Source organism: Prorops nasuta, unplaced genomic scaffold (assembly GCF_024137725.1).
Source record: "Prorops nasuta isolate Cenicafe-Biocafe unplaced genomic scaffold, Cenicafe_Pnas_1.2 PNAS00017, whole genome shotgun sequence".
Lineage (NCBI taxonomy): Eukaryota > Metazoa > Arthropoda > Insecta > Hymenoptera > Bethylidae > Prorops > Prorops nasuta.
In genome coordinates, this window is record NW_027116814.1 from 801,291 (window position 1) to 824,232 (window position 22,942).

The 22,942-nt window shown below is 32.8% G+C and overlaps 2 protein-coding genes across 2 annotated transcripts; one reads left to right on the top strand and one right to left on the bottom strand.

Moving 5' to 3' along the window:
* Positions 1-12,061: 12,061 nt before the first annotated feature.
* LOC136779470 (uncharacterized) lies at positions 12,062-13,370 on the top strand. The gene is made up of 5 exons (XM_066737094.1): positions 12,062-12,070; positions 12,123-12,264; positions 12,362-12,509; positions 12,609-12,978; positions 13,257-13,370. The coding sequence occupies exons 1-5, from the start codon at positions 12,062-12,064 to the stop codon at positions 13,368-13,370; spliced, it is 783 nt and encodes a 260-aa protein (XP_066593191.1).
* An 8,211-nt stretch (positions 13,371-21,581) lies between these two features.
* On the bottom strand, positions 21,582-22,714 carry LOC136779471 (putative nuclease HARBI1). Its single transcript, XM_066737095.1, has 4 exons — positions 22,503-22,714; positions 22,118-22,404; positions 21,738-22,035; positions 21,582-21,666 (listed from the first exon to the last, which is right to left on the bottom strand). The coding sequence occupies exons 1-4, from the start codon at positions 22,712-22,714 to the stop codon at positions 21,582-21,584; spliced, it is 882 nt and encodes a 293-aa protein (XP_066593192.1).
* Between the last annotated feature and the right edge of the window lie 228 nt (positions 22,715-22,942).

The following is a 22,942-nucleotide window of genomic DNA, read 5'->3' on the forward strand; positions in this document are numbered from 1 at the left end:
TTCAACTATTACAAAAATAATTGCAGATCAGCAGTATTATCAGATCTGTGTGTATGTATAAATGATTAGAAAATTAATGTTATATGTTATAGACTAGAAGAAAATAGTGCAACAGAGCCAAATAAATGTCACACAAGATGTGGAAGGATGTGGTGGATCAATAAAACATTAGCAGAAAACCCAATGCAACTTGTCTTACATTGATCGAATAATAAAAATCATTGCAAGAAACAGTTATGCCCTACAAATATAAAATTGTAGTAATTTTGTTAGTAATTTAAAGAATATATGACTAATATGAGAATATGCAATTACGTACTATGTGTATATAGAATTTGGAATAAGGGAAGAAATATAAATATTAGGTTACTTGAACTAGTTTTAATTTATAAAAGTAGCAATCAAAACATTAACGTACATCATTACTAATTTACAATAAAACTTGGTTGTATATACACCAATCGCTTACACATTCACTGTTATAACATTATGTCTAAATTATTGAAATGACTGGACTATACAGAAATGCTTTATAATTTAATGCTTTTTCATTTATTGGTCTATAAGTACTTTTTTCCTTAATTGAAACTCATCAGGAACAGAATTTCACCTGTAACAAAAATAAAATAATCAAAAAGTATATTTCCTTAAAAATTTACAATAATTTTTATGTTTTGATATTAATTAATACTCATTTGATATATTTTTCTTTCTCCGTTATTTACTAAAATCCTTTCTTCTTTTCCGCAATCGTTTTCCGAAAATATTATTCTTGTTTACGATTCGAAAATAAAGGTTAACCGCACCATTTGACAGCTGTCAGTCAAGGTTGCCAAGTGTAGTACTTTCGGTACTACCGTAGTACCCAAAAGCGACATATCCTATAGCGTAGTACTATTTTGGGTACTACGCTATAGTCGCTGCTGATACTACTGGTCGGCGGAAATACGTCAGAGGGTAGAGACTGTAGAGGGACCGCAATATAGATATTTCTAATTACTAATTTCAAAATACATAATGCATGGTCCGTGAGCCAAGACAAATGTTAGTATATACATACCACAAGTTATAAAGTAATATAAAGAAATAAAGTGACAGTTTTAATCTTACTGACAGCTGATATACTGATGGTATAAGTGAATAAATAAAGTGACGAAATTTGTAAAATGTACATAAAAATAATTTTTAAAAGTATATAAAGGACTGAACATTTTAGATAAGTATAACAATAAATTTTATAATATAAAATGTAAGATATAAATATTTTGTGGTACTTTGTGGGATTTTATTTCAGATTAAATTATAGTAATGTGTTTACTATGTCACTGTGCTGAGAATGGAGCTATGCAGATTTTCAAAATTAAAATAAAGGAATAGACTAAACATAATGTGGTTATTGTGTCATCGTTGAGATTCAAACTATGTTAATTGAGACGGATAATAAAATAAACGAGTGAAAAAACTGGGTAAATACAATAATAAATAAAGAAGCTGACAACTTAGATATATAATATAAAATGTAAGATATTTTATAGTACTTTCTGGGATTTTATTTCAGATTAAATTATAGTAATGTGTTTACTATGTCAATGCTGAGAATGGAGCTATGTGGATTGAACATTAAAACAAAAGGAATAGATTCACCATAATGTTGTTTCTTTTTCATCGCTGATGAGGATCAAACTGTGTTAATTGAGACAGACATTAAAATAAATGAGTCAGCAATTTGGGTAAATACAATAATAAATAAAGAAAATGACATAATAGATATATAATATAAAATGTAAGATGTTTTATAGTACTTTGTGGGATTTTGTTTCAGATTAAATTATAGTAATGTACGTGTGTTTACTGTATCACTGCTGAGGATGAAGCTATGTGGATCGAACATTAAAAAAAAGAATAGATTGACCATAATGTGGTTACTGTGTCATCGCTGAGGATCAAACTGTGATAATTGAGATGAATATTAAAATAAAGAAGCTGACAGATTAGATATATTATATAACATGTAAGATATTTTACAGTACTTTGTGGGATTTTATTTAAAGTTAATATATGTAAAATAAAATTTTTGTTTTCTTTTTACAATTGTATCTATATTAATTACTATATGTTGCAAACTCTTAAAATTAAGCCTCTGCTTTTATTAGCAAACTAATAGTTCCACACGGCAGTGATGCCAGAATCAAGCTTTTAGCAACAAAAATGAAGATAAGCGCTAGCAAGCAGCAGTATAGAAAATTTAAAGGGAAGCGGTACAAACACAACTATGCCTGGAGAGCATAGGTGTGATTTGGACTTCAGGCAACATTGGCTTTAGAAGAAGAGCGACTACCGCTAACCGTGACATTTTTACGTGTCATCCGTGTGAGGTGGTCCTGCGTTTACCTAAAAACTCAAAGCAAATAAAAATGCTTTTCCTAAATTGATTTTTAATTTTGATAAAATGGTCAAATGTAGCCATTAATTAATTAGATTTGGTAATAAATACAGAAAATGCGTTTTATTATAACAAATGAGTTGAGGTAAAATAAACTCAATGTTTTTATATTAATCTGTTAACAAATGCATTTTTTTATTTATTATTGAGTCCAATAAATTAATGGTTATTAAAAAATAATCCTTGTAATGAAAAAAAAAATGAAAAAATTTTAAACTTCACCATGACTCGAACACGAGCCCACCGCATCATAAACGGCAACCTTACCGCCTGCGCTACAGCGCTCACTTGATGTACCAAGAGCAAAACAGCCTTTTAAAGACTGACTACAATTCTTTCACTAACTCGTCATAAACGATCAAGAATTAGCTGCAATAATAAATACATTTATCTCCACAGCATTATTGCACTAAATTTATTATGTTTTTAATTTGAAGCATATATTTTACATGAAGATACGATACTTTAAGGGTGTTCATGCAATACTCTAAATACAAAACTATTCATATGCTCGTTTATCATAGTTATTCGACTACATATAACAAATATTATAATATTACTTAATTAATTTATGATAGTTGAGCATATGAATAGTTTTTATATAAAGTACTGAATGGTTACCCTTAAATTAACATATCTTCATGCAAAATGTATGCTTCAAATTAAAAACAATAAATTTAATACAATAATGCTATGTAGATAAATGTATTTATTATTACAGCTAATTCTTGATCATTTATGACGAATTAATAAAAGAATTGTAGTCAGTTTTTAAAAAGCCTGTTTTGCTCTTGGTACATCAAGTGAGCGCTGTAGCGCAGGCGGTAAGGTTGCCGTTTATCATGTGGTGGGCTCGTGTTCGAGTCTTGGTGAAGATTAAAATTTTTTCATTTTTTGTTTCATTACAAAGAATTTTTTTTTTAATAACCGTTAACTTATTGGACTCAATAATAAATAAAAAAATGCATTTGTTAACAAATTAATATAAAAACATTGAGTTTATTTTACCTCAACTCATTTGTTATAATAAAACGCATTTTTTGTATTTATTACCAAATCTAATTAATTAATGGCTACATTTGACCATTTTATCAAAATTAAAAATCAATTTAGGAAAAGCATTTTTATTTTATTTATTCACTTATACCATAAGTACATCAACTGTCAGATAGATCAAAGCTGTCACTACTCCTTATTTCTTTATTACACTTTATTTTTCCGTATACTAACATTTGTCTTCGTTCACGCCGTTCACGGTGACAGGCTGTGAATATAATATATATAATTTTTGATATATTACGTTCTGCATTTAAGATGGCTACTGACGTATTTCCGCTGGCAGTATACTTTGTGCAGTCTGCATTCCTTATATCAAAATTCACTTACTATAGAGCGTAGTACTATTCAAGATGGCGGACTTGGCAACCTTGCTGTCAGTGGCTGTCAGCTATGACACACACTGTATAACAGTAATATACTATAGCAAATTATGCCTATATACCAATGCAGCCAACCAAACGGCATAAAAAGTTTTAAGTAAAGGAATCACATCCTCAAGGAAGCCTCAGACCTTCCTTAAAATAAGGAAGCAAAAAATTATACCTATATCTAATTACAGTATACTAAAGCAGAGATGAAACGGGAGATTGCTCATGCGAGGTCCCGAGCAAGGTTGCCAAGTCCGCCATCTTGAATAGTACTACGCTCTATAGTAAGTGAATTTTGATATAAGGAATGCAGACTGCACAAAGTATACTGCCAGCGGAAATACATCAGTAGCCATTTTAAATGCAGAACGTAATATATCAAAAATTATATATAGTATATTCACAGCCTGTCACCGTGAACGGCGTGAACGAAGACAAATGTTAGTATACGGAAAAATAAAGTGTAATAAAGAAATAAGGAGTAGTGACAGCTTTGATCTATCTGACAGCTGATGTACTTATGGTATAAGTGAATAAATAAAATAAAAATGCTTTTCCTAAATTGATTTTTAATTTTGATAAAATGGTCAAATGTAGCCATTAATTAATTAGATTTGGTAATAAATACAAAAAATGCGTTTTATTATAACAAATGAGTTGAGGTAAAATAAACTCAATGTTTTTATATTAATCTGTTAACAAATGCATTTTTTTATTTATTATTGAGTCCAATAAATTAATGGTTATTAAAAAAAAAATTCCTTGTAATGAAAAAAAAAATGAAAAAATTTTAAACTTCACCAAGACTCGAACACGAGCCCACCGCATGACAAACGGCAACCTTACCGCCTGCGCTACAGCGCTCACCTGATGTACCAAGAGCAAAACAGCCTTTTAAAGACTGACTACAATTCTTTCACTAACTCGTCATAAACGATCAAGAATTAGCTGTAATAATAAATACATTTATCTACATAGCATTATTGTACTAAATTTATTGTTTTTAATTTGAAGCATACATTTTGCATGAAGATATGATAATTTAAGGGTAACCATTCAGTACTCTATATACAAAACTATTCATATGCTCAACTATCATAAATTAATTAATATTATAATATTTGTTATATGTAGTCGAATAACTATGATAAACCAGCATATGAATAGTTTTGTATTTAGAGTATTGCATGAACACCCTTAAAGTATCGTATCTTCATGTAAAATGTATGATTCAAATTAAAAACATAATAAATTTAGTGCAATAATGCTGTGGAGATAAATGTATTTATTATTGCAGCTAATTTTTGATCGTTTATGACGAGTTAGTGAAAGAATTGTAGTCAGTCTTTAAAAGGCTGTTTTGCTCTTGGTACATCAGGTGAGCGCTGTAGCGCAGGCGGTAAGGTTGCCGTTTGTCATTCGGTGGGCTCGTGTTCGAGTCTTGGTGAAGTTTAAAATTTTTTCATTTTTTTTTCAATACAAGTAATTTTTTTTTTAATAACCATTAATTTATTGGACTCAATAATAAATAAAAAAATGCATTTGTTAACAGATTAATATAAAAACATTGAGTTTATTTTACCTCAACTCATTTGTTATAATAAAACGCATTTTCTGTATTTATTACCAAATCTAATTAATTAATGGCTACATTTGACCATTTTATCGATATTAAAAATCAATTTAGGAAAAGCATTTTTATTTGCTTTGAGTTTTTAGGTAAACGCAGCACCACTTCACTCGGATGACACGTAAAAATGTCACGGTTAGCGGTAGTCGCTCTTCTTCTGACGCCAATGTTGCCTGAAGTCCAAATCACACCTATGCTCTCCAGGCATAGTTGTGTTTGTACCGCTTCCCTTTAAACTTTCTATACTGCTGCTGGCTAGCGCTTATCTTCATTTTTGTTGCTAAAAGCTTGATTCTGGCATCACTGCCGTGTGGAACTATTAGTTTGATAATAAAAGCAGAGGCTTAATTTTAAGAGATTGCAACATATAGTAATTAATATAGATACAATTGTAAAAAGAAAACAAAAATTTTATTTTACATATATTAACTTTAAATAAAATCCCACAAAGTACTGTAAAATATCTAACATGTTATATTATATATCTAATCTGTCAGCTTCTTTATTTTAATATTCATCTCAATTATCACAGTTTGATCCTCAGCGATGACACAGTAACCACATTATGGTGAATCTATTCTTTTCTTTTAATGTTCGATCCACATAGCTTCATCCTCAGCAGTGATACAGTAAACACACGTACATTACTATAATTTAATCTGAAACAAAATCCCACAAAGTACTATAAAACATCTTACATTTTATATTATATATTTATTCTGTCATTTTCTTTATTTATTATTGTATTTACCCAAAATGCTGACTCATTTATTTTAATGTCTGTCTCAATTAACACAGTTTGATCCTCATCAGCGATGACACAGAAACAACATTATGGTGAATCTATTCCTTTTGTTTTAATGTTCAATCCACATAGCTCCATTCTCAGCATTGACATAGTAAACACTTTACAATAATTTAATCTGAAACAAAATCCCAAAACGTACTATATAAAATCTTACATTTGAAATTACAAATGTAATCTGTCAGCTTCTTTATTTGTATCGTATTTACCCAATGTGTTGACTTGTTTATTTTAATATTCATCTCAATTAACACAGTTTGATCCTCAGCGATGACACAGTAACCATAATATGGTGAATCTATTCCTTTCATTTTAATGTTCAATCCACATAGCTCCATCCTCAGTAGTGACATAGTAAACACATTACTATAATTTAATCTGAAATAAAATCCCAGAAAGTACTATAAAATATCTTACATTTTATATTATATATCTAATTTGTCAGCTTCTTTATTTATTATTGTATTTACCCAGTTTTTTCACTCGTTTATTTTATTATCCGTCTCAATTAACATAGTTTGAATCTCAACGATGACACAATAACCACATTATGTTTAGTCTATTCCTTTATTTTAATTTTGAAAATCTGCATAGCTCCATCCTCAGCACAGTGACATAGTAAACACATTACTATAATTTAATCTGAAATAAAATCCCACAAAGTACCACAAAATATTTATATCTTACATTTTATATTATAAAATTTATTGTTATACTTATCTAAAATGTTCAGTCCTTTATATACTTTTAAAAATCATTTTTATGTACATTTTACAAATTTCGTCACTTTATTTATTCACTTATACCATCAGTACATCAGCTGTCAGTAAGATTAAAACTGTCACTTTATTTCTTTATATTACTTTATAACTTGTGGTATGTATATACTAACATTTGTCTTGGCTCACGGACCATGCATTATGTATTTTGAAATTAGTAATTAGAAATATCTATATTGCGGTCCCTCTACAGTCTCTACCCTCTGACGTATTTCCGCCGACCAGTAGTATCAGCAGCGACTATAGCGTAGTACCCAAAATAGTACTACGCTATAGGATATGTCGCTTTTGGGTACTACGGTAGTACCGAAAGTACTACACTTGGCAACCTTGGTCCCGAGGCAATCCCTACCGGTAGGCGGCGCTGGTGTTGGCAAACGCGTGTCTTAAGGTCCATCTAACCCCTAACGCCATCTATCGGAAGAGACCACGAAGCACGAGCGTTAAGCTTAGAATAGGGTAAAACATATATGCATTGTTGCCAGAAAGCGGAATAAAGAGAGAGCGGAGATATTTTCTCGGACCTCTCTGTCTTTCTCGCTGTTAGCTTCTAGCAGAAGAGTCGAGGCAAAATCTTTCCGTTTCGCTTTGCCGAAAATCTACCAATATTCGATGTCATTTATATTTGCAGGCCAATGCCTTTATACATGATTTTTTCAGCATATTTATTTATCAGCATTGACTTATTTAAATCAATAATAAATTAAGGAAATGCGTATTTGATATATAATAATTATTTTAACTATAATTTCATCGTTATATTTCGCCTATTTCCGTAAAATCTGCATTTCTTTAGTTTATTATTGATTATTGTAAGTCAATGGCAATTAAAAAAATTTAATCTTAAAAAAAAAAGAAAAGTACCGATCAGGAATCGAACCCGGACCCACGAATCGCCACGCGATTACCTTACCTCTTACACCACGAGGCTTCTTCAGTGCACCGTAAACAGATAGTCTTTTTAAGGGCTTGAAATCTTCTATTGAACCATATAAATAAACGAAGAACCGACATCTTTATTCATTATTATTCTATCATAATGGTACACAAATTAAAGAATAATTATATAATGTAGATTTTCAAAAGCTTTTCCAATAACCAAGAACGGAAACTGCGAGCGTTGATTATTTATCTTCGTTCTTGGCTATTGGAAAAGCTTTTGAAAACTATTCAAAATATAATTATTCCTTAATTTGTGTACCATTATGACAGAATAATAATGAATAAAGCTGTCGGTTGCTCGTTTATTTATATGGTTTAAAAGAAGATTTCAAGCCCTTAAAAAGACTATCTGTTTACGGTGGACTGAAGAAGCCTCGTGGTCTAGGCGGTAAGGTAATAGCGTGGCGATTTGTCGGTCCGGGTTCGATTCCTGAACGGTACTTTTCTTTTTTTTTTTAAGATTAAATTTTTTTTAATGGCCATTGACTTACAATAATCAATAATAAACTAAAGAAATTCAGATTTTACGGAAATAAGCGAAATATAACGATGAAATTATAGTTAAAATAATTATTATATATCAAATACGCATTTCCTTAATTTATTATTGATTTAAATAAATCAATGCTGATAAATAAATATGCTGAAAAAATCATGTATAAAGGCATTGGCTTGCAAATATAAATGACATCGAATATTGGTAGATTTTCGGCAAAGCGAAACGGAAAGATTTTGCCTCGACTCTTCTGCTAGAAGCTAACAGCGAGAAAGACAGAGAGGTCCGAGAAAATATCTCCGCTCTCTCTTTATTCCGCTTTCTGGCAACAATGCATATATGTTTTACCCTATTCTAAGCTTAACGCTCGTGCTTCGTGGTCTCTTCCGATAGATGGCGTTACGGGTTAGATGGACCTGAGACACGCGTTTGCCAACACCAGCGCCGCCTACCGGTAGGGATTGCCTCGGGACCTCGCAATTCGCATGAGCAATCTCCCGTTTCATCTCTGACTAAAGTAGTATTGAGCCGACTGTAGCATAAAACAATCAACCAATCACAATGAAAGAGTCATCGCTATTCCCATTGTGATTGGTTCATTCCTTGCCTAGTGAATAAGGCGTCCTTAATCAGGAGCTCCTTAAGGACCGACTATGAATACGGCCGTTAGTGCTTTCGGATGGACGTGTTTTGGCCATTAATCTTGCGTCGCGGTGAGATGTAGTTAGAATCTGAGGGGCGAGGGGATTTCTAGGGAGTTTGTCCGTAGCTATCAAATGGCGCGATTAACCCTCAATTTTATATCATCAACAAAAATAATATTTTCGGAAAACGATTGTGGAAAAGAAGGAAGGATTTTAATAAATAACAGAGAAGACAAAATATATCAGATGAGTATAAATTAATAAAAAAAATGAAAATTATTGTGAATTTTTAAGAAAATATACTTTGTGGTTATTTTATTTTTGTTACAGTTGAAATCCGGTTATGATGACTTTCAATTAAGGAAAAAAGTAATTATAGACTAATAAATGAAAAAGTATTAAAACATGAAGCACTTCTCTGTATGGCCCAGTCATTTCAATAATTGTGACTTAATGTTATAATAGTGAATGTGTAAGCGATTAGTGCATATACAACAAACTCTTATTGTAAATTTAATAATCTTGTATCACAATGTTTTAATTGCTATTATTTTAAATTAAAGCTAGTTTAATTAACATATTTTTATTTCATCCCTTTCTCAAAATTCTAAACAAACATGGTAATTACCTATTCTTGTAGTAGTCATATATTCGTTAAATTACATACAAAATTACAACTGTTTTATATTTGTAAAGCATAGCTGTTTGTTGCAATGATTTTTATTATTCAATGTGAGACAAATCACATTTTGTTTAGGCAAATGTCTTATTTATCCGCCACATCCTTCCATATCTTATGTAACATTTATTTGCTTTGTTAGTTCTTTCTTTTAGTTTTCAAAATATACCAATAATTTTTTGCTATTTTTATATACACTCAGATATAGCTATTCTATTGACCAATTAATCTTACAAATGTCAAGATGATTGGTAAACCATTGTTCTATTAAAGTTGAAGAATGGACACTTGAATTATTTTACTTATAATGTTTGGCATCTCTTCCATAGGATATCTTCTCTTTAAATTTGAGAGGATGTTGTTCTCCAATACATTTAAGTATACTGCTGAATTTATCTTGCTTTTAGCTTCAAATAATTCACATTTGGATATCCTTCCTCAATATATTATACATATTTTGTTAGTCCAATTTGTTTGTGAAATTTATCTGTTCTAAAACCTTAATTAATCCAGTTACTAGATATATAATATATCATTTTCAAAGAATTGATATCTTTCTATCAATCTTAACAATATCATAATAGATGTAATGAAATATGTATTCTATATTCAAAATAGATATCAATGCGTGTAGTTGGAAAACTATTCAAAGCTGAAAACAAGATGAACTCAGCAGTATACATATACCTTTTAAAGAACTTTATCTTCACAAATATTATGAGAACATATCTCGCAGAAAAGTTGCCAAATTTTAATAGCATCATTCAAAGGTCCATTTTACAAATTAAACAAGATAATGGTTTAACAATCATTTTAACAATTACAAAAATAATTGCAGATCAGCAGTATTATTAGATCTGTGTGTATGTATAAATAATTAGAAAATTAATGTTACATGATATAGACTGGAAGAAAATAGTGCAACGGAGCCAAATAAATGTCGCATAAGATATGGAAGGATGTGGCGAATAAATAAGACATTTGCCTAAACAAAATGCGATTTGTCTCACATTGAATAATAAAAATCATTGCAACAAACAGCTATTCTTTACAAATATAAAACAGTTGTAATTTTGTATGTAATTTAACGAATATATGACTACTACAAGAATAGGTAATTACCATGTGTGTTTAGAATTTTGGGAAAGGGATGAAATAAAAATATGTTAATTAAACTAGCTTTAATTTAAAATAATAGCAATTAAAACATTGTCATACAAGATTATTAAATTTACAATAAGAGTTTGTTGTATATGCACTAATCGCTTACACATTCACTATTATAACATTAAGTCACAATTATTGAAATGACTGGGCCATACAGAGAAGTGCTACATGTTTTAATACTTTTTCATTTATTAGTCTATAATTACTTTTTTCCTTAATTGAAAGTCATCATAACCGGATTTCAACTGTAACAAAAATAAAATAACCACAAAGTATATTTTCTTAAATATTCACAATAATTTTCATTTTTTTTATTAATTTATACTCATCTGATATATTTTGTCTTCTCTGTTATTTATTAAAATCCTTCCTTCTTTTCCACAATCGTTTTCCGAAAATATTATTTTTGTTGATATAAAATTGAGGGTTAATCGCGCCATTTGACAGCTACGGACAAACTCCCTAGAAATCCCCTCGCCCCTCTGATTCTAACTTCCCCTCGCCAAGACTCAAGAATGCAACCGAAATTGAAATGAAACTGAAAATTCCCTAGATTGTAATATCCAAAGCTTTCGATAACGCTAATCGGATTTAGGATTGGGATTTGAAGTTGTTGGTGGGGACCTATTTGCTAGAACTGTCAATTCATATGTTATGGAGGAAAAATTAAATTTTGGACAACGTTCGAAGAATAAGTGAAAATAAATTTTTCTAAAAATATTAAAAATTTTTGTAAGTAACATATTTAGATATGTAGGAAAAAATATAATAATGATGAAATTATAACTATTCTAAAGAATTGTATAATCTAATTTAAAATGCCTTGTAATATTATAGCAACATATTACAAAATTATTAATTATTAAACCTATAACTGATGCCATTGTATTTACCACTGCGGTGTTATAATTCTTTTAAAATTGCATAGTTTACGGATTGCTACAAAATATTTCAGGTGTTTTGAAAATTAACTGCGTTGCAAACAGCTTATTAAGAAAGTAATTTAAAATGTCTGCATCTAGTAGATAAGTTAATATAATTTGCTAGTAATGGTTAACGTAAAGTATATACATGATATAATTTAAATTACAGTAACTTTAATTATTTCAGAACATGGATCTTTTGCAATTGTGGAACACAAAGTTTGATGACGATGAGGAGGGGAATGAAGATCTTGCGCTATATGAAAGAGAAAGCCATTTAAAAATTAAGGATTTCTTCCCAAATGTAGCATTAAATTATTCACTGACAGGTGATATACCAGTTTTAATTTAAATTTTAAGTTTGTAATATATAATATGAAATATGGTAGTAGCAGATAAAATATGAATATTGTACTGTTATTTTAGATTTCAAATCTCATTTTCGATTATCCAGATCCACATTTGAAAATATTATACAAAAATTTAGCCCTTGTATAGTGAGTGGGGCTGGTTGCCCACAAGTGTGTCCAGAAAAAACAGATGGCTATCTTTATGGATTTTTGGGAATCAAGAAGTTTATAGGTATGTCATTTTTGAAGCTATATTAATAATAGTTACTGGATTTAACAAATTATATATGATACATATTTAATTATAATTTTCTACATTATAGATCCGTAGCTGACCGATTTGGAGTAAGCAAAAGCACATTGTGGGAATGCGTATTTAATATTGCATTTGTTTTACATAATCACGTTAAGGATTATATTAAGTGGCCGGAAGAGCAACAAATTTTGCGTGGTGAATCTAATTTTAAGGCTGTTGCTAGTTTCCCTGGAGTCGTAGGGTCAATAGATGGATCTCATATTCCAATCAGTGCTCCTATTGATTTTCCTAATAGTTATGTTAATAGAAAGGGGTTTTATTCTATGATATTACAGGGAATTTGTGATCATAGAATGAAATTTATAAATGTTTTCGCTGGATACTGTGGCAGCGTACATGACGCTCGACTTTGGGAGCTCAGTGATATAAAGAAATTGGTGGGTAGGAGAATGACCTAAAGATAAAATGTCCTAACGATAAAATGACCTAAAAACGCCAGTTTCACATTGGTTAAAAGCCGGTATTGCAGATTACCGACCGAATCGTCCGAATTTCCTAAATTTGAGTAGCTGGCAACGCTGGACTGTCAAACGTCAGTAAATAGAGTCAGAGGTTATGCACAGTAGAGAAAAATTCTGGATCTGTCAGATAAGTATTTTAAATGAATAAATGAAAATGAATGAATTACTTTGTGGGTATTTCTTACATTTTACAGAAGAGCTACGAGAGGAAACATTTAAAATATTATGATGTCATGGAAGATGAGGAGGTATTCATAGAATTTGCTAAGCAACATATTTTGAAATATTTAAGAGCCGAACCACAATAGGATTATTTGTTATCCACACTGACAGTCTTTGGATAAACGAGAGAGAGACGGTTATGCTGCTCGAATAATGTTAGGATATTAATACTGTGCCTGGATTGCATATTGCTACCAAACAGTTTTTGCTTTAGCAGCCTTCGTGTTGAATAATGCCTATAAAGAAGGCATGTTTTCAAGAGGTCTAGTATATAGGGGAGATCGTTTTTCTCGTGTAATTTTGGTAGTGAGTATAAACTTAAAACTTTTCAATCTGGAACAAGCTTATGCAGGATTAACGCAAATTACTTGTATAGTTATTTGAGCAAATAAATTCTTTTTAGAAGCTCTATCAAACATATACCTTTTGCTTGGATATAATGTTATATGTTTTTTGTAGATTTGTTGAGAAGAAAAGATGTGAGATTACCTTTCGAACAGTCTTTGGAAACTACAGAAGCTACCTGACAAATATGGTTGCAATCTAACTGAGGTAAAAGAATAAGATATCTTGGTGAATTTTGTAAAATACATTTCTATAGAAATGTCCCAGTTACTTTTGATAAGAAGAAAGACCAATTAATTTTATTGAAACAATCTGTGTGTGTGTGTGCTATAATATTTATTACTTTTCATAGATACAATGATGAAATAAATTTCTGATTGCCTGGCCTCTATTGTGGAGAACCTGATTCAGAAATAACTACTACTAGACTCGAGGAATCGAATATAAACCTTACTAGAAGAAATTGGAATATTAATGTAAAGCATTGCACGCTGTGCATTTCTCTCAAATAGAAATTATTCATTCTATCATGATAAATACTTCATAATTTTAACTGAACTTTGTTAAATGACTGTTTCAATTTTTCATATTATTCTGTAGATTTTACAATTTACCTGATGGAAGAAAAATATGATTAGAGGAATTCTAAACTACTAATAGAAGCATTATAAATTTCCAGTGCTATTATTACACGAATTTCCTGAAATAGCTGCCTATAATTGGGGATATACAGAGTGTCCACATTTTAAATGATAGAAAAAACAGGAATTTTTGGTTCAAAAGTAATGACTTAAAAAGACCCTCGATTAAAAAATACATTTTGTGCATTAAGTGGAACTTAGAAGAGTGTTTGCAGATTAAATTTAAAAAACGCATGTTCCAATATTTATAATTGCGGTGTGGCAAATTTATGGTCAGATATATATGAAGGTAAAAGACACAAAGTTTCTTATATATCTGACCATAGAATTGCCACACCGCAATTATAAATATTGGAACATGCGTTTTTTAAATTTAATCTGCAAACACTCTTCTAAGTTCCACTTAATGCACAAAATGTATTTTTTAATCGAGGGTCTTTTTAAGTCATTACTTTCGAACCAAAAATTCCTGATTTTTCAACATTTAAAATGTGGACACTCTGTATATCCCCAATTATAGGCAGCTATTTCAGGAAATTCGTGTAATAATAGCACTGGAAATTTATAATGCTTCTATTAGTAGTTTAGAATTCCTCTAATCATATTTTTCTTCCATCAGGTAAATTGTGAAATCTACAGAATAATATGAAAAATTGAAACAGTCATTTAACAAAGTTCAGTTAAAATTATGAAGTATTTATCATGATAGAATGAATAATTTCTATTTGAGAGAAATGCACAGCATGCAATGCTTTACATTAATATTCCAATTTCTTCTAGTAAGGTTTATATTCGATTCCTCGAGTCTAGTAGTAGTTATTTCTGAATTAGGTTCTCCACAATAGAGGCCAGGCAATCAGAAATTTATTTCATCATTGTATCTAAGAAAAGTAATAAATATTATAGCACACACACACAGATTGTTTCAATAAAATTAATTGGTCTTTCTTCTTATCAAAAGTAACTGGGAGATTTCTATAGAATTGTATTTTACAAAATTCACCAAGATATCTCATTCTTTTACCTCAGTGAGATTGCAACCACATTTGTCAGGTAGCTTCTGCAGTTTCCAAAGACTGTTCGAAAGGTAATCTCACATCTTTTCTTCTCAACAAATCTACAAAAAACATATAACATTATATCCAAGCAAAAGGTATATGTTTGATAGAGCTTCTAAAAAGAATTTATTTGCTCAAATAACTATACAAGTAATTTGCGTTAATCCTGCATAAGCTTGTTCCAGATTGAAAAGTTTTAAGTTTATACTCACTACCAAAATTACACGAGAAAAACGATCTCCCCTATATAATAGACCTCTTGAAAACATGCCTTCTTTATAGGCATTATTCAACACGAAGGCTGCTAAACCAAAAACTTTTTGGCAGCAATATGCAATCCAGGCACAGTATTAATATCCTAACATTATTCGAGTAGCATAACCTTCTCTCTCTCTCGTTTTTCCAAAGACTGTCAGTGTGGATAACAAATAATCCTATTGTGGTTCGGCTCTTAAATATTTCAAAATATGTTGCTTAGCAAATTCTATGAATACCTCCTCATCTTCCATGGCATCATAATATTTTAAATGTTTCCTCTCGTAGCTCTTCTGTAAAATGTAAGAAATACCCACAAAGTAATTCATTCATTTTCATTTATTCATTTAAAATACTTATCTGACAGATCCAGAATTTTTCCCTACTGTGCATAACCTCTGTCTCTATTTACTGACGTTTGACAGTCCAGCGTTGCCAGCTACTCAAATTTAGGAAATTCGGACGATCCGGTCGGTAATCTGCAATACCGGCTTTTAACCAACGTGAAGTTAGCGTTTTTAGGTCATTTTATCGTTAGGACATTTTATCTTTAGGTCATTCTCCTACCCACCTTGACCCCCTACCGATTCAGTAACTAGTTACCGACAACTTTCGGTAATTGAATCGAGTTACCGAGAGATATCGCTAAGAGCGATTCTGTAACACAAAGTTTTCGATAATTGTCGTTAAAAATGTCTCGGTCGCCACCGAATTCTATCGTTAACTTAACGACGACCGTGATAGGCGTCGGTAGATGTTTACCGAGAAAGTAAATATAATAAATGTCACAAATATTTCTGAAATTAATATTTAGAAGTCACAAAAAAGTACTTACAATAAATTTTCTTTATAAATTAATGCTTACAGTAAAAATCGTAGCAAATAAAATTTAATATTTTTCCAATTTTTATATTTAAAGATAACTATATATATATATATATATATAATATAATAGTCGAATATTCTAAGTCCTATGTCGAGGCAATGGGAAGTCAGTGAAGCGTGGGTTAATCGGCTTAGTTCCGCGCGACTGGGCACTCGCGGTGTCCCCCTAGTTTTCCCCTCAATAGTTTTTCTACACGTAGATTTCCTATATCGAAATCTTCCGTATTAGAAATTAAAGATGATTATTTCGGCTCGAAATAAGACCGAAATATTCGACTAGAATTATCCGTATCTTGTAACAGATACGGAAAAGCTATAAGCACATGAAATAATATGAGCATAAATCATTAATGCTCGTTACAATAATCCTGTCAGAGAAGACGTTAATTTCGATTAAATTCGACTAGTTAAGTATTAATCGAGAGATTCGAAAGCACAGCTACTGTATAACTCCGAATTGCCAAACAAAGGATTTGGATTGGAGACAATAGGAGTTCGAATGGAAACGGATATGGAAAATAATATGACCCGAAGTAAGATAATTTTAAGCCGAATTTGCGAAAGACTATTTCACCAAATTCTAGCTTCTATTGGCCCTATTCGGGTGTGATGATTCGCGACAAATAATAAGGCTTTAATCACGATAATTTGAAGTCGAATTTGTGAAAGGCTATTTCATCAAATTCTAACTTCTGTGGGCCCCACGTTGGGCGCCAAAATTTGGTACACTACAAAAATTTTGGCTGGCCCTTCAGTATTCGTAAATGATAACTCGACCAAAATCTAAAACATAAGTTGGGCGCCAGGTTCCTTAAAGAACCACTGTACTGTAGTGAGTGATCGCGAAATACGGTAATCGTCAAAACTGTAATACCAATTAGCTCAGTGAATATAGGGTTAGGATTGCCTAAGCGGAGAGAGTGGGTGAGTCCCTGAAACGTAAAATACGGAAGGATTTGGCAGTTCGGGTCAAATCACTACATACTATATTCGATAATAAATTCTCTATATTTCCTTAAAGACATCGTTATATATGTCAGATCTCATAGCGCATATATCGTTATTCGTATACTACAAAACTATAACTATGAATGGCATGGAAAATGGTTTTTCGGAGCGCTCGGGATTAATCCAATGAATTTCTCTACTAAAACGACTAACTAACAAACTAAAGGCCTTCTCAAGGCAGGTGTTTCTCTTGCGACCTTTCACCAAAACGAAACGATACTCTCTCAAAGAGAACCGAACGGAGTAGCTCTTTTCGGGGAGAATTCACCTCCGGGGTTCCTTCCAACGAGAAAACTGTACTCCCACGAGGTGATCGAACGAGGTAGCTCCTTTCGGGGAGAATGCGACCTCGGGATGCACCCCTGGTTAAACGCGACGAACTACACTAAACGTAACTGAAACCCGAACCTGAACGAATATCCCGATCACTTTTTATAACCGAATTCAACCCATCAACAATACTAGAAGCGCATACTCAAAGTTCGGAAATGACAATGAATCTAGTATTGCATTAAATACACGGTAATCGATAAAAGAACTTAACGTAAGTTACATATAAAATTATATACATTCCATATCCGAAAATCCATAAATGACTTTGTCGACAAACTAATCGCGAATCTCAGAATTATCTTGATGATGTACTACTATCCCTAACCGACTATCATACTATGACTCTAACTCCCAATTCGCGCACTTTGGGAACAGGTTTAACCCGTAATTCGTGATTTTCGACAATCTCAAGGCGAAGTAGCGCGTTTTCCGAATTTTACTCGTATTATAGAGGATTACTAGGAGCTGGGACTCCCGCTAACCTTTTTTTCCGCTGAAGTTGGAGGAGGAGGCCGAATCCCTCGACAGAGGTGGAGCAGAGCAGAGCAGAGCAGCAGAGCAGAGCAGCGTTGGGCAGAGTTGAGCAGAGGAGAGTGGAGCGGCGTCGAGCAGAGCAGAAGCAGAGCAGAGCAGAGTAGAGCAGAGCAGAGTCGAGCCGAGCAAAGCAGCGTTGAGTAGTCCAGAGCAGAGCAGAGCAGAGTCGGAGATGCTTCCACACTCTTCTAGTATTACGAGTCTCAAGTTCGCGTCTGAACTCTTTCAGGGCTAGATTACGAGTCTCAAGCGCGCGTCCGAACTCTTTCAGGACCAAATTACGAGTTTCGCAAAATTCGGAAGGCGCAAGCAACGAGCTGCTGATCCTTTACCCCCAACTTATCATAACTCTCAATCTTATTGGTAGAGCCGATTAGGTTATTGGTACCACCAATCAGACTTACGATCCGACTTTGTCCGAAATTTCAACTTGAATGTTCGGGAGTCGCGGAAAGCTGAAGTTCGTTAGCCTATTTAGCACGCGACTTATGGGCCAGGATCGTTACTCTACTTTTATGACCCATCAATCACCGAGCTTTATACAGTATTTCGCAGGATAGGTAGGCCAATCGTATATGACGCGATATTATGGCCTTGATAATATGACCACAATATGTATCATCGTTCTATAGAAATACATATATGTCTTTTTAGTGAACATGTTCTATCTTAAAATAGTAAAAGGGTCACACTACCAGTACACGGCGACTGGGCAAGAGGTTTATTAGAATAAGGTGGAGTACTCTGCTCCCGTGGAACGAACACTAGAGTTACGACCTTGGAACGCGGATGATGCGGCAGCGGCTAAGATTGCACAGAATAAAACTCAATTCGAGGGTCGCGGAATTTGCATATATGTAGGAGGCATAATAGGTTATGTGTTGTCAGTAGCGCCATGATCTTTCGACACATGACAATCAAAAAGTCTCCACATCCATGGCCGACGCCCAAGGTTTGAGGCATTTCCGGAAAAGAAGTCTGGGCATCAGTAATGTGCAATACTACCGGTATTGCACACGGATGCGTGCGATCTACTTTGGTTCGGCGAGGTGGCTGACACCTACGTTACAGTATTATATTAATCTGTAAATATCAAAATGTATTATATTAATTTCTGAAATTGTATGATATGTATATATATGTTTATTACCTGTATATTATGAGGACCTACACTAACACATACTTATTTCAGAATACATAGATATACATTAGCCCATACATACATACAGGATACTAATTTTCTTTATGTATACTTAATTAGTGATATACATTCAAAAAGAATGTTTCACATGCATGACGTATATAACGAGAATCACAAATATTATCTCAAAAAGAGTGAACTAAATTATCAAAAAACTATAATAGATAATTAATACAGAAAACAAATAATCTTAAAGACATTGAAAAATAAGTATTCAGCTATAAATGCACATTTGTTAAAATTACGGTAAGATGAAGAATAGAAATATATTCTTCTAAATCCTCTATGTATAGTCCCAATAATATACGAAGTTTCATAAGTTTGGTCCTCATAAGATTCGATAGATGCATGTACATACTAGAACAGATAAAGTATAAAATATGAATATTGCTAATTCATTAGAATAGCGTATAATTATGAAATTCGGATGGTAGTGTCTATCAAGGGCTGGACACTCAAGCCTCGAAGGCTCGAATTATTTGTACCGAAGGCAATTCTTGGCCAACTAAAAAAAGTTAAAATTGAGGAAAATACAGTATTTAAGTTGGTAGCAGTGCTTGATGCGTTGGGTGAAAAATGGTCACGTTAGGTTAGGGTGACTGTAACGTGAAAAACCAAGCATACCATTTGAAAGAGCAAAATCTGAAAACAGCAGATTTAGGTTGGCAACGTTGAAAAAAAATGACGTCATTACGTAGATCAGACTGAGTCAAGAAATTGTGAAATGGTAGTACATCCACGTGGTTTTGACAGCTGTCAACTGGTGCAACTTGTGCTGTCAGAGTGATTTTGCGTGAATATATACGAGTGCAAAAATTACGGCTGGTAGTGAATGGATATTGGAATATATGATACATTCGAAGAACCTTCATTTACCTCGAATACAAGTGGACCAGCACTTGGATTTGGGCTATTTATACGAGAGTAAATTACTACAAAAGGAACAAGGACACACAAGTATTACAGATGCTTAGCTCGAGGACGTAAGGCCACCAAGAAATGGGAAAATGGAGAAGATACAAAGTCAAATGCCGGTAGGTTAATGAGATGATTCATGTTTTTTCAAAAATATTTATTGTAATTGAAGAATTCAGATTGGTAAATGGTAAATTTGATTTTAGGTTCACTCGCAGTGCTATCGGTTAGAAGTCTTACAGAAAACAGTGATGCCTGTCCTTTGACAGAAAAACGTGTGATACTAGTGGAAGCTGTCACATGGTGGACACGTGGGCGAGTCGTCGCGGTGATGTTTCCCTCGCAGCAGATACATAAGTCCTCCCCTTGCAAGCTTCTATGCCCTTGAGGTCAGTCGAACTCTTGGTCCTGCAAATAGGAGAATAAGAAGCAGTTTACATCCGGCGAGTTTGCATGGAGAACAAAATATGCATCTCACAATCCTTACCCATGACCAGTAGATCACCAATGAATGATAACATTTGCTGAGACGACGCTGGCAAACCTTCAGCTATCGCTGAGAGACTTTTCAGGAATTTGCAGTTAATGCTGCTACCTAGTGGAAGCTGTCACATGGTGGACACGTGGGCAAGTCGTCGCGGTGATGTTTCCCTCGCAGCAGATACATAAGTCCTCGCCTTGCAAGCTTCTACTGTCGTAAACGCATTACTTTCATATTTACATATTTACAGGGTTTATTTATGTACATTTAGACGAAATCTCTGAAAGAGGTATAATTTTAATTTCAGCGTTCACAACGAAATATTTTAAAAATTATTTAGTATTATTCACGTGCACGATTTACCTCTCATCCCTATCCATAAGTTCCTACCGCTTACTGTTCAGCAATCCTGCGTAATAAATTGGAAATTAAATATTGCTTCGTAGGTGTTATTGGCATGTGAGTGCATTATTACATTAGCAATTACCTTGAAAAATAGTTTTCAAGTAAAAACTGGCGATCATTGTCTGTTGGAGGGGAAAAGACCTCAGGAATATTTAAATAATTTTGCATGCCAGGTTTTTTATGCAATTGGTCCCGTCGAATGATGTTATGAAGAATGGCTGTTGCCATTATCATATTCATTGTTCGCTCTGGTTTTCTGAAGCGAGACCCAATTGTGAGCACTGGGAATATTTTCCCCCAGACTCCAAAGCACCTTTCAACCTAATTAATAAAATAAAAAGATTTAAATAAAATTGAAATTGATTTATTACTTAATTATACCTACCATGCACCTTGTTCTTATGTGAGACTCATTATATAAAACTTCCTGAGGGGTTTGCGGGTTGGCCAGCGGGGTTATTAGGTATCTTTGATTTCTGTAACCGCGGTCGCCCAAAATAATACCATTTTCGAATTCAAAGTTGTCGAACCGAAATTTTAATCGACTATTTTCGAAAATGGTATTATCATGGGCAGACCCCGGCCATCGAACAACGATATCTAGAAATTGCAGTCGACTGTTCACCAGGCACTGGACATTCAGACTGAAAAACCCTTTCCTATTTCTAAACAGTTCAGCGTCTTCACCTCCTAAGTACAAATTGAAATATTAAATTAAAATCATGAAACATTAAAAATTACATTTTTTTAAAATAAATATTAAAAGATTTACCATATGATTTCACCCGAACGTGTATGCAATCTATTGCGCCTATGACACGTATCATTCCCGACAGATGAAAATTGTCGTTCATGGTACGCATCATTTCTCCTTTCGTTTGGGGCAATTTAATATAATGTGGTCGTAGTTCGGAAATGGCAGCTGATACCTCGTGTACGATCTTTTGGGCACTCTTTTCACAAATTCCATTAAAATCTGCTACCACAAGTAGAAAGCAGCCAGTGGCATAAAACCGCAGCGCAACTAACAATCTTATAGTTGGTGAAATGGTTTTATTCCTAAAAAACAATTTTTGTAATTAAATGATGAGTGTCTTCCACACACGTGTGCACCCATTTCAAAATATAAAATTTCTTATAATAATAAAATAATTTACCACTGTCTCATATGCAACTTTGGCTCAATTGGGTCAAGCACTTCTATAAATTGAATTTTATTCAATTTAAAGCGGCGACGAAAATTTTCTTCATTTAAAATTTCAAAATAATTTTGTCTCGTCAAATACGTGTGCCTTCTGCGTTGTCGTGGAGGATTTTCTTCAATTTCTTCTTCAAATTCAGCCCTATCAATTTCCATTTCTTGCTCCATGTCGAGGCAATCGTAATTAAAAAATGATAGTGTCAATAATAGACCGATCTTCGCAATTGTTTATAAAAAACTAAGGACGGAAGATATCATGCCAGATTGCTTTCGTATTCGCTATATGCACACCAATACAGTTGCATTACGTTAAGAATGTAGTAGTGATGCCATGCATAATATCCTGACAACTATCGGCAAATTTCTTGACTTTTGCCGGCATTGTGTAGGATTGCA

Excerpts from the sequence above, each read along its gene's own strand:
- LOC136779471 (XM_066737095.1), bottom strand. The coding sequence starts at position 22,714 with ATGGAGCAAGAAATGGAAATTGATAGGGCTGAATTTGAAGAAGAAATT. Across the intron at positions 22,036-22,117 it reads CGTTCGGGTGAAATCATATG|GAGGTGAAGACGCTGAACTG; the intron begins GTAAATCTTTTA and ends ATTTGTACTTAG. Across the intron at positions 21,667-21,737 it reads GAGTCTCACATAAGAACAAG|GTTGAAAGGTGCTTTGGAGT; the intron begins GTGCATGGTAGG and ends TTTATTAATTAG.
- LOC136779470 (XM_066737094.1), top strand. Across the intron at positions 12,265-12,361 it reads ATTAAATTATTCACTGACAG|ATTTCAAATCTCATTTTCGA; the intron begins GTGATATACCAG and ends CTGTTATTTTAG. Across the intron at positions 12,510-12,608 it reads GGATTTTTGGGAATCAAGAA|ATCCGTAGCTGACCGATTTG; the intron begins GTTTATAGGTAT and ends TCTACATTATAG.